This window comes from Zea mays, chromosome 10 (assembly GCF_902167145.1).
Source record: "Zea mays cultivar B73 chromosome 10, Zm-B73-REFERENCE-NAM-5.0, whole genome shotgun sequence".
Lineage (NCBI taxonomy): Eukaryota > Viridiplantae > Streptophyta > Magnoliopsida > Poales > Poaceae > Zea > Zea mays.
Genome location: NC_050105.1, coordinates 121403154 through 121415594, shown reverse-complemented (window position 1 = coordinate 121415594; position 12441 = coordinate 121403154). Strand labels below are relative to the sequence as shown.

The 12441-nt window shown below is 52.6% G+C and overlaps 1 protein-coding gene and 1 non-coding gene across 2 annotated transcripts; one reads left to right on the top strand and one right to left on the bottom strand.

Moving 5' to 3' along the window:
* The first annotated feature begins 1253 nt into the window (after positions 1-1253).
* Positions 1254-1691, top strand: LOC111590309 (uncharacterized). The gene has a single exon (XM_023301243.1). It carries the CDS (start codon positions 1254-1256, stop codon positions 1629-1631), a length of 378 nt encoding a protein of 125 aa, XP_023157011.1. The 3' UTR covers positions 1632-1691.
* A 7787-nt stretch (positions 1692-9478) lies between these two features.
* On the bottom strand, positions 9479-9987 carry LOC103642762 (uncharacterized). Its single transcript, XR_002265798.2, has 2 exons — positions 9612-9987; positions 9479-9526 (listed from the first exon to the last, which is right to left on the bottom strand). It is a non-coding gene; the product is annotated as an uncharacterized protein (transcript).
* Positions 9988-12441: the final 2454 nt, after the last annotated feature.

Sequence of the window (12441 nt, the reverse complement as noted above, 5' to 3'; positions counted from 1 at the left end):
GCTTCTCTGTGAGTGCTCGAGTGAGCAGTGGTGACCTTGTACCGTCTCTGTGAGTGCTCGAGTGAGCAGTGGAGCGCGGGAAAGGAGAGGAGTGCACGAGCGAGGCTCGGCATGTGCAGGGCCGTCGGGAGAAGCATCTGGTGGAGCCGCGCAGGCGAGGAGGCCGCGAAGGCGGCGAGGCCCTCGAGGAGGCACGGGGCGGGGACCGAGGGGTGGTGCGGCGGGATGAGGAGCGTGCAGCCCGCTTCGGCGAGCAGCACCACCGCCGCGTCGACGGCGGAGGAAGCGTCTGCGCCATAGTAGTCGCCGCGATTGAGGACTCTCATCAAACACTTGGTGGGCGTGTCGACAGGTACCTCCTCCTCCGCCACTAGATCTGGGACAGCACCCACGTCACCGAACGCGCCTACGGCCGTATCGCCAAAAATTGGCTCTACCGGCCCTTCGCCGGTGTTGATGAAGAAGCTGTCGGCGTCCGCATCGTGCGGTGCGTCGGGGTCGGTGGAGGATGGGCCGTACCGGTGGTCGGCGAACTCGGTGTTGACAGTCGCGACCTCGCCATCAAATAATCCTCCCCAGTCGTCGGCGATGACGGATGGCGCTGCGCAGTACAGCTCGCCGTCATCGAAGCATCCGCCCCAGTTGTCGGCGGTGACGACGGCCCCAACGGCCGCAGCCCGGGTGGGCGGCGCGCGGGCAGATGCGTCGGAGGGGTGGTTGACGCTGGGCGGGGTGGGCGGTTGGTCGATGTACGCGGCAGACGAGAAGCGTCGATCCCAGCGAGTCTCCCACTCGTCGAACCTCCTGTTGAACTCGTCGAGGATGAGCTTGACGTCGAGAGTCATGGCGTTGGCAAATTGAAGCCGAGGATCGAACGGCCTCTGATACCAATTGTTAGCAGCAGGTAGTGGGGATAGATCCGAGACAGGAATTGGAGGTAGGAAGCATGAACTCAGGATCCAGGAAGATAACAAGAGATTCACAGGAACAGAGGAAGCAGAGGTTTGAGACGACGAAGAAGGTAGAGTTCTGTTTACAGTCTGAATCTGCTTTTCCCTATGGACGATCTCCTCTAAAATACTAGTTCAACTGGCTCCGACACAAAATTACATTGCTGGCCACTCTGGGCCACTCAGCTTCACAATTGCCGTTCGGGCTCGCTCACTCTGTCTCGGCCCAATTATCTTTATATCCTCAGACATAGCCTGTACCCGTCACTGGATGCCTGACACCCTCCCCCCCCCCCAGCATTCATGGAATGCCGCCTCCACCACCTCGCGCTGCTGCTCGGCCTCCTCGTCTGGGCGGCGGCGGCCGCCACGGGAGGCGGGGCGCAGCCGGTGTGCGAGCCCTCCATCATCGCCACCCAGATCGCGCTCTTCTGCATGCCGGACATGCCCACAGCGCCCTGCTGTGAGCCGATCATCGCTTCCATCGACCTCGGCGGCGGCGTCCCCTGCCTATGCCGCGTCGCCGCCCAGCCGCAGCTCGTCCTCGCCCGCCTCAACGCCACCCACCACCTCGCGCTCTACGCCTCCTGCGGAGGACAACACACTATGGGCGCCCACCTCGCCGCCGCCTGCCAACAAGGTACATCATGTTCGTCTCTCTTTATCTCTCTCTGTGTGTGAGAGAGAGTGTGTGTGTGGCCTGTGCGCGTGAGTGCGCAAGTGTGTGTACGCTCGGATCCAGTGGTGGTTTGGCTAGTGTACTGTACTACTGTGTCTGTGGCTATGTGCCTTCAGATTTGGTTCTTAGCTTTTTGCGTTCGTCTTTGCTTGATGGTGTTTCGTTGCGAGTTTCCGTACGTATTCCGCTGTGGCGACGAACTCGTACGTCTTGATCAAAGTTTGTTCGATTTTTTTGCTACATTATTCGTCTCTTTCGGGTCGCAAGAGCGGTACTACTAGTGGGCATGTTTCGGGTGAGATTGCCCGAGCGACCGAGTCTCCGTACGCGCGCGACTGCTGTGGTTTTTGAGGTCTTCCTCTTTGTCTGTGGTTCCCCTTCCCCGCACCCCACCCCATGAATCAGGTATGATTTAACCCGTTTCTGATGTTTTTTTTGCCCTTAAGCAGAGCTCCGAACGCAGGAACGCTGTTTTTTTTTTTTTGCCCTTTAGGGTTTCCTGGCCTGAACTCTCAACAGAGAGAGGGAGAGCAACTGCCCTCTGCCCTTTGCAGCAGCAGGCTGGCCAGCTGCACAACCTGCACTCCTGCAGGCAGCAGCGCTTGCAGCCTCTCAGAGGATTCCGGCAAAGACCCACCCCGTTTCTCTTGCTCCATTTGTTTTCTTGGCCCGCACGAAATGGCGCCGCGGGCGCATGCTGCTGTATACGACACTGCCCTTGCACTAGTTATCTTTTGTGTTTTGTGTACAGGAAACGTTTCTGCTGTTCTCCTTTTGAGCCCGAAAACTATTGCATGTCTGGAGAGTGGAGACTAACGCCGTTAAACTCTCGTTCTTTCTTTGCCCCCAGCTCCGTCACCTCCCGCCACCGTCCTCGTGCTCGCCCCGCCGCCGCCACAAGCAGCCAACACGTACGTACGAACCCGCTGTCACCTACTCTGCTCTGTGCTATTTCTTCTGCTTTAACTTATTTTAGTGTTCCGTTTGATTCATGCGAGAGTTGGGCTACTAATCCGTGCCGCGCGGCAATGTTTCTGCCGTGCCGTGTGCTGTTTCGCAGGCGAGACGACCCCTCCCCCGCTGCAGCCGAGCAAGAAGCCGTCCCCTACAGGGGCCACCGCCGCCGCCCACGGCCTGGCCAACCCCACGCCAGCCCGGCCGCCGCGCCCACGATGCCCCCGCCCCCGCCACCGCACTCCGGCTCCGACAAGGGCTGCGTCGTAGTCGTCTCCGCCGCTCTCGAGCTCGTCTTCTTCGTCATGGCTGGCATCGTCTTCGTCCTCGAGTGAGCCCACGGCGACGCCCTGGCCGGCCGCCAACCATCGCCGGTTCCTGGCTTGAGGCAGTAGCAACTGCAGTCGTCGTAGTGCAACTCGTTTTCACGATTCCCTTTTGGCAGTAGTATAGTGGTAGTAGTGCCACTAGGCCATCGTCGTAGTTCGATCTGTTGCATCTTAGCAGTAGCATCGGTAGTACTAGCTTGATCGGTGGAGTTGGAAGAATGCGGTGGAGTTAAATTTCCCATCCTAGTTGTGAATCACCCACGATCAAACTTCTCTTATTGTCCCTTGGTCAAGGCTCGACATCTATCCCCTTCACTGCTTCTAGTACATGGACATGAACCCATCTGATCTTTACCATCGCCGTCGATCGTCTCCGTACTCTGCAAGCACATGCCATATGTTAAGAGACATGTTGCACATACCATAACTCATGTTAAGTTTACTTCAACACTTAACTAAAGCTGATTATCTTCTTGACAATTACTTATCACATTGATTGCCATATGTAAGAGACACGTTGCGCCGTGCCGATGGGTCCTTTAGGCTATCCGCAACCGTTCTCCCTAAATTTTTCTCCCTATATCACTTTTTTGGGTCACATCATCAACATTCCACCTCCTATTTTTTCATCTCCCGCAGCGGTTCCCTCTAAATACTCCCCCTATATCCCACTACACTATAAAATATCATTTTTTATACATACTTTTCATCTACTATAAATTTTTTATCTACTAACAATTGGAAGCGGGCCCACGTGAACAGTGTTTAGAGGGGGGAGAGAGATAACGCCAGAACGAGGGGGAGAGAGAACGTTACCTCTTCGTAGAGCGCTGGCTAGCGTCCACCGCTGCGGCGTTGGGAGGCGCCCTGTAGCCGCCATGCGAGCTACAGGGCAAGGGGAGGGGGCGTCGCGCCGCGTCCGTTGCGGCCAGTCTTAGAAGACAGCTGGTGGGGCTAAAGAGCCCAAACCTTGGGTCCAGGACGGGCAGAGGGGCGCGAGCCCTCCGCCGCCACCATCTTCAGATCAGATACTGCCACCACCGCCGCTCGTGTCAGCCCGACCGCCATCACCGTGGGGGCAGTGGCAGCAACAGCAGCAGGGGCGGCAGCAGCAGCAACGTGTGCCCCGCTTCCAAGGCCACTGGAAGGTTCACGGCCCCAAGTAAGCTTAGGCCCTCCCAATGTTCGCTCGAGCGTAGCTTTTATGTCGACAAGTTTTGATCCGCCCCTTGCCTGTCAGGGCCTCCTCTTCTTCGGCGTCCGTGGACGTTCCTTCCCCACCGGTCGCCATGCCCGCCGGGGGGTCTGGTTCCCATCGGCATGCGCCTACTGGGGACGTCGCCGGCGATCCGTCAGCGGCTACCATGGATGCTCCTTCCTCGTCGGTGCCAAGCCCACCATCGGCGGTGGCCCAGGGGGTTCCTGTTGCGTTTGCCCCCACTGTGCAGATGACGCCGGCGCTGAGTTGGCGCCATCAGACCCCCAGGATCCGCCTGTCACCGTCGAGGCAACACCTTCGGGTTCCCAAGTTCCAGCTGGGGGTCCAGAAGTGGCGGCGTTGCCAACAGCTGCTGCAGGCCCAACAGGTATCGGATGCTCCGTCGGTGGTAGGCGTGGGGGGCGCGTCCAGCTGTCCCGCCGCAAACTCCGGAGGGTCCGGAGGTTATTCTTGGGCGCCCACTTCGGTCTGGTGTCGAGCCTAGAGCGACGCTGACTCCCCTCCCTCAGGTGCTGACTCGCGCTCACCAGGCCCTCCAGGAAACCGAGGCGACGACTATCCGGTGAGAGTGGGAGGCGCTCGAAACCGAGCACCAACGCCTTGGCGACTGGTGTTCCCAACTGGAGGGGCGCACTAAGGCGGCGTCTTGCCAATTCGCATCGGAGCGAGCCGAGCTTGAGCAGGAGCTAAGGACTTCAAGGAGGAGATCCGGAAGGTGTCTGACCGAGAGGAGGAGGTGACCCGGAAGGAGAGAAGCTTGGTCAAGAAGAAAGAACACCTAGACCGAAAGGAAGAGGCCGTCACAGCTCTCCATGATAAGCTGAAAGCTTATAATGCAGTGCTGGAGAAACAGCGAGACAAGCAGGCTGCGGCTGAGGCGAAGTTGCAGCAGGAGCTTGCCGACAAGGCTAGTGACATTGCTCGCGCTGAGGGAAACCTCAAGGCGAGGGAAGCTTCCCTGGTGAAACGAACAACTGACCTCACTTGGCAGGAGGAGGACCTCGCTTTCAGGGAGGAGATGTGGGCAAGGCGGAACAAGCTGCTGGATGAGCTTGAGCTCGAGGCAGAGGAGAAAGGGAAGCGTCTGGAGGGGAAAGTGTGGACACTGGAGGAGCAGGTCCGTCAGTTCCAGGCGGCGCATGCGACGCAGACGGCCCCGGGCTCCCAGGCGGTGGAGGTGATGAGGAAGACACTTGATGACCTCCGGGCAGAGCAACACGCCGGAGCTCAGCGCATCGCTGCCTGGGCTGGCGAGGCAAGCACGACGCTAGTGCCATTGGGGATGAGTCCCATCCCGGCATTGGTGCGGTCGGCGTCCATCTCCGACGCGCTCCCGATACTGGATTCCGCTGCTGACCGCCTCCGACGTCTGGATCAGATTCTTGGCGCCCGCTTGGAGGCCGAGGGCAGCAGACTCTGCCGTCGGCCATTGAGTACGTCTTGACATGCTTCCGGAGCCACGACCTGGCTATCTCCTTGGGGCCAGTTATTGCAGGCCCGGTGGCCGACACTGAAGATGCTGCCTGGAAGAGCGTACAGGATGCTGTGGATGCGGTGGTCGGGCGCTTCCAGCGGGATCCTGCTGACAATGAGTAGCCAGGCCTACATGGAGAAAAACGAGGGTTCCGCTCCCCAGCGGGTTGCAATATGTCTTTGATTTTGTAAGATACCCTTTAGGTACTACTTGTCGGTGACATTACAACTTATCTGCATGTTGTTTTTTCTCTATTGTGTGCATTGTTGCCAGCTTCCCCCCTGGGATATGACCTCGACATGTCGAGGCCGGATGCCAGGATTCTTAAGGTGGCACTGGTGTCATGACCTCCAAGGGGCAATCCCTATTGGGACCCAACCTGCACACGGCTTAGGCCAGGTATTTTTAGCAGCGCACCCATATGGTCCGCTAGCTGGTAAAAACAGCTCTGTGGTATTTTTACCAGCTAGGGAGGGAGACTGCCTGGGTGGTGAGATAGAAATAATGGTTGTAAATTCAGAAATAAAACCAACATAAAAACAGCTATGTGGGTCGAGCCCCTTCCTTATAACTGGATATATACGAGTGTAGGCCAACAGACCGGGTGTATTGAGGGCGGACCTCTTCGGCTGGCGCATATAAATGCGCTTCTTAGCTACAGGGAAAGAGACCGAACCCGCGATTCTGTTTTTATGGGAAAAACTTACGGAGATGCTCTATATTCCAGGGGTTGGGGAGAGTTACTCCGTTATCTGTGGCGAGGCAGATGCACCCGGGGCGACATATTTCTGTCACCTTGAAGGGTCCTTCCCAGCTGGGAGAGAGCTTGTGGAGCCCTTCTCGGTTCAGAACTTGCCTTAGAACCAGGTCCCCGATTTCAAACTTCCTACTATGCACGAACCGCTGGTGGTAGCGCCTGAGCGCCTGGTTGTACCGTGCATTTCGGACTGCTGCTCCCCATCTGTGCTCGTCGATGAAGTCCACGTCCTCGCGCCGTAGCTGTTCCTGCGCAGACTCATCGAACGACTGGGCCCGCGGGGAGCCCATAATGATTTCCGGGGGAAGGCAGGCTTCGGCCCCGTAGACCAGGAAGAATGGGGTCTCCCTGGTGGCTCGGCTAGGTGTGGTTCGGTTCCCCCATAGCACGGAGGGCAGCTCGCTGACCCAATTTGCGCCATGCTTTTTTAAGCAGTCATAGGTACGCGTCTTGAGTCCCCTTAGGATCTCTGCATTTGCTCTCTCCACTTGTCCGTTGCTCCTGGGGTGGGCCACGGATGCGAAACAGAGCCGGGTGTCGATGCCTTCACAGTACTCCTGGAAGACCCGACTTGTAAACTGGGTCCCATTGTCTGTAATGATACCACTTGGGACCCCAAATCTGCAGACGATCGACTTGAGGAAAGCGACAACAGCGCTCTGGGTGATGTTGACCACCGGGGTAGCTTCTGGCCACTTGGTGAACTTGTCAATGGCGACAAAGAGGTACCGGTACCCGCCGACAGCCCTAGGAAATGGTCCCAGGATATCCACCCCCATACGGCGAACGGTCAGGAGGGCGGAATCATTTGCAGAGCCTGAGCTGGTGTGTGTATTTGCTTCGCGTGGTACTGGCACGCTTCACAGGACTTTACTAGCTCAGCCGCATCCTGGAGGGCAGTTGGCCAATAAAAACCATGCCGGAAGGCCTTACCGACCAGCGTGCGGGATGAAGAATGACTTCCGCACTCCCTTCCATGGATCTCCGTGAGTAACTCACGGCCCTCTTCCTGGGTGATGCACTTCATGAGAATGCCGTTGGCTCCACGGTGGTAGAGACCCCCTTCTACCAACGTGTATCGCTTAGCCAACCGCACTATGCGCTCGGCGGAGACATGGTCTTCAGGAAGGATATTTTCCTTCAGGTAGTCCTGGATCTCGGAGATCCATGCATCGGGACCGCTCTGAGTTGCTGACTGTGGCGCTAAAGGGTCAGCGGAGTCCCCCAGAGCGCACACAACCTTTGGTGGGTCTTGGGACGCCACCGGGACCCCGGCTTCGAGGTGCCTGTCTCGCCCCCTTTGTCCAGTCCGGTCGGCTGGGCGGTGGGTCTCAGCAGCCGTCTTTCGAAGGCGCCCTCGGGCACGGGTGCCCGAGTTGATGCCCTCTGGGAGAGGTCATCTGCCGCTGAGTTGTTGGCTCGGGGAACATGTTGAAGTTCCAGGGCCATGAACTCCTTCTCCAGCTTCCTCACATGGAGGAGGTAAGCTGCGAGCCTAGGCTCGTTGCAGCTACATTCTCCGCGGACCTGCTTGATGATGAGAGTCCCCCTTTATGAGGAGTTGGTGGACCCTAGGGATAGGGCCGTGGATAGGCCGAAGATCAGCGCCTCATACTCCGCCATGTTGTTGGTGGCCTTGAATTCAAGTCGCACCACATACTGCAGCTGGTTTTCGCTTGGGTCGGCGAGGATCACTCCTGCGCCAGCGCTCTGTTGGCGGGCGGACCCGTCGAAGAAAAGCATCCAATGGGCTTCGGTGAAGAAAGGACCCCTGCGCTCCGCCGGTGTGGGGTCCGGAGCGGGGTCCGGCCCCCAGGGGTACACGGGGTGGAGTCCACTCTACGATGAAGTCAGCGAGGACCTAGCTTTTGATGGCATGGCGAGGCTGGAAGTCCAGTTGGAACTCGGCGAGCTCTGCCACCCATTTGGCGATGTTGCCAGTGGCGTTTTGGTTGTAGAGGATGGCCCTTAACGGGAAGGAGGTCATCACCACAACCTTGTGTGCTTGGAAATAATGACGCAGCTTCCTGGACGCGACCAACACGGCGTAGAGGAGTTTGTGCGTCTCGAGGTACCTGGCCTCACTACAAAAAATGGTTTTGTATGACAAAAGTAAAGTGTCATGTTTAGTACAAAATTGGTCATAAAAATCATCTTATGACGAAAATGCTGCGTCATAAGGGTCGTCATATAACGACCGTCACATTATGTACCTTGTGACGACTTTTCAGAGTACCGTCACATAATGTCATTACCGTTTGTGACGGCTGCGTTAGTCCGTCACATATTGCTGCTATATATGACGGTGTTATCTGTCACATTTTTTTCCAGTCAACACGTCAACTAATGTTGGGATCGTCACTTATGGCGGTGTTATCTGTCGCAGTTTTGTGTATTTTTTACGATCCAGGACCGTCATATATTAGTCTGTGGATAATGTGACAGCTTGGTTTTGTTTAGTTTAATATGACACCCACATATAGTGACCATACAGTGACGACACACTGAGCTCTCATGATAGCTCACAGAATCATAATACACAGAAAAGCCATCATACACAACATTGTCATCACAAGTCATACACAATTCCAGCACACTAGTTCTTCCACAACATAGGTTCAAACATACAAAAGTTCCACCACAAAGGTTTGAAGCATTCAAACAGATTGCACGTAGTTCTGACAAAGTTCTAACCACAAATATGTTCTAGCAAGGTAGAAAAACCTTAAGGAAAGGCATCATCCTCAGACTTGGTATGCATCCCTACCTCAATCTTTCTGAAGTTTTAGGACAGCTCGTAGCAGTGCATTGGTCTCTTCAAACTTGGTATGCATCCCCTTCACTTCCTCTTGGGTCTGGCGCAGCAAACTTTGGTTTTCTTCAAGTGCGGCCTGTTGAGCTTGTATTTGTGCTTGCAACTCTTCCTGCTTCCTAGCAGCTTCCTCTCTTTTAGCTTGGAGTTTTTCCTCAAACTGAGCTTGCATGCGTGCTTGTGCAGCTAGCGATGTGGACCGACCAGTCTTGAACGTTGTAGGGACACCAATGTTTGGAAGGAAGGTGGATGAGCGGCTGATCTGGCTGAGACTATCAGCAACAATCTTGGAGGGTGACTTTTGTGCTTCTCCTTCTTCTAGCTCTCTTTCCTTCTCTGCAACCATTTGCTCCTACATAAAATGAATGTACTTAGTAACAAGGCCATACAAAAGTGTTGAACCAGGCATTTACTTGAGTGTAGTACATGTAACTTACATATATCTCATTTGCAAGCGGAGTACGACCATTTCGGGGACTATTCATACATTCCCCAAAGAAATCAATAGCATCCGGCTCCATGTTGTTGTACTTAGTCCTCTACGGCATATAAAAAACTTGGGATATAAGATTTGCCATGAAATATTAGAACATGCCAACAGCAATACAACATAGTCAAATAATGACTGACAGTTTAAGAAAAAGAACACATGAACATGCATCAATGCTGCCTAGACAGGTCAAGACTAATAACATGGCCTAAAGAAACCCTAGTACTGATGATGATCATGTTTGATGACATAGCAATTGTCCTGCTGTTTTCTATTTTAGATGGTCACCATAAAAGAATTGGAGCATAAGCACCTATTGATTATACCTCATTTAGCACAACGCAAATATTAGGAACATGGGAGCTCATCTCAGAAACCAGATGGCCAATCTCAGAATTAGCTACTCAATCAACACCAAAGAGATATTACACTTATTCATTTCATGACATATCACAGCTTTCCTATTGGCATAAACCTCACATCTGATGAAATGAATAGTCAATAACACTCCAAAATGTAAGTCCTTCAGACCAAAGAGATATTGCACTTATTCATTTCATGACTTATTAGCTCATCTCAGAAGTAATTGGAGCACATGGTAACTTTACATTTCAGTAGCACATGGTAATTATTATGCTACATATTTCCCATCTTTGAAGCTAGTTTTAGAAAAGACATAGTATACATACCAGGCTGTAACGATGGGCTATATAGGACCTAGCTCCAGTCCTTTGGTGAAGCTGCACGTTGCCTCGGTTTGCTTTGTTCTTAGCAGATTTTTCCTACAGCACAAATGCAATACAGATTTTTCATTCACATGCACAGTTTGCATTACATATTAGTTTGCATTACATAGTAACAAAAGCAGAAAATGTAGTTATTGACCTGATTCTTTGGGTCACACCAATACTCTACCAGCCCAGTCCAATCCTCTTTCTTCATTTTAGGTGGAGGTTGCATGGCCAACAACTGTTCTTTTGTCAGTGACTCGTCGAAGTACTTCCTTTTTAGGTTATACCTCGTCTGCCTCACTCCCCTCTTTATGATATCTATGCATGCATCTTTGCTTGGTCCCTCATTCTTAACATCGACATCCAACCTTGACTAAAGCCACACAAACGATTTATTAGAAACAATTATATCACATGGGAGTAGATTAATGCTAAAAATTATTATGAGGAGTTAAATAGTTGTCTCACAGCGACTTTGTCAAGCACTTTTCGTACTTCTGCCTGCCCCACGACATTGTCATAAAGCTTCCAAGATTTGTAGATAGGTAGGTTGTCTCTAAGGGCAACACCAGTTTCCGATGCCAGCTTCACTGCTTGAAGTGGGACCTCCGGTCTTTTCTTCTCTTCAGCCACGTGGATAGCCAACCGGTTTCCCCTATTAAGCATCTTCTCTAAGCCATGACCCATGGTTTTCCTGCGGACATTCTTTTTGGGCGCTACATTGGCAAATAATAATAAAATTGTGTTATTATAGCAGTAACAAATGTAGATATTAAATGAACAAACCAATGCTTGGAACATTTATTGTTTACCTGGAAGGGCTGGAAGTCACCAACTGGTTCTCCTTCATTCGGATTACCCTCTGAAGTAGCACCATCAAATTGCTCAGCTGACTCAATGATGGCATTGCTTTGCCTAGAGCTGTGCCCACCTGGTGAGTTGTCCATAGGAACTATTTTGTTAACACTAGTCGTGGGAGTAGGTTGCTGAGATACGATAGCAATGGCTGCAGGAGTACTATGGTGAGGGTTTGCACTAGGAGAAGACATGGCTGCACTAGCCCTAGTGAATCTAGGAGGACTATGGTGAGGGTTTGCACCAGGAGAAGACATGGCCGCACTAGCCCTAGTGAATCTAAGAGGACTATGCATGGTGTGTCCACCAGGCGTACACATGGTTCCACTAGTCCTTGTGTATCTAGTAGGTCTAGGCATTGTGTTTGGAACTGGTGAAGACATTGCTTGAGTAGACCTAGTCATTTTTGGAGGAAAAGACACTGGGTTTGTAGTTTCAGTGGTCTCAGTAGTGGTTGTACTGGCCTGGACCTGTTGTTGGGTACTACTGGAAATGGCATTTCTTTTAGGGGTGGCTTTCAAAGTGGTCTTAGGAGGCAAGGGATGTCTTGGCTTAGGTGGCGGGCGGCCTCCAGGCGAAGGCATGGCTGCACTTTGCCTTGTCAATCTGACTGGTGTGCGTGGTGGCTGGTGGTTGGCAGCCGACATTGTTCCTGCCTTTTGCTTCTTTTGGTGAGGGCGAGTTCCTGGAACCATCTGTTTCGCCTATCAAGAGGAAAAAATGTAGGTGAGTAATTATGAAAGAAGTATATGTTTTATTAGGTACAATGGAGTATATGTATGAAATAGGCAGGCCATGACCATGTGAATTTGGTTAGCAATTGTAGCATCCCAAAAATTCAAATCCTGAAATTTTCTCAAACTTGCTCTAAATTCAAAATGAATTTCAAATTTCATTTCAAAATGTTTGTTTGCGAGTTGATATCAACAAATAAAACATAGTGGTCTATATTCTCTCCAAAATCCTCCTCAAAATATCCTACAAATATTTCCTCAGTGACCCCCCTCAAGTTCTTTCCAGAAATATTTCCCAGATATTCCACCGATATATCTCCAAGTATTTTCCTCTTGAGAAATACCTTCAGAATCATTTTTCAAGTCCCTATAAATATTTTCTTCATAACTTTCTTCATGCTCATACGTATATGTATGCCTCCAGTGTCATACGTTGAGCTCTACAAGCTAATTACAC

Bases quoted from the DNA above. Each gene is read 5' to 3' on its own strand.
- LOC111590309 (XM_023301243.1), top strand. From the start codon at position 1,254: ATGGAATGCCGCCTCCACCACCTCGCGCTGCTGCTCGGCCTCCTCGTC.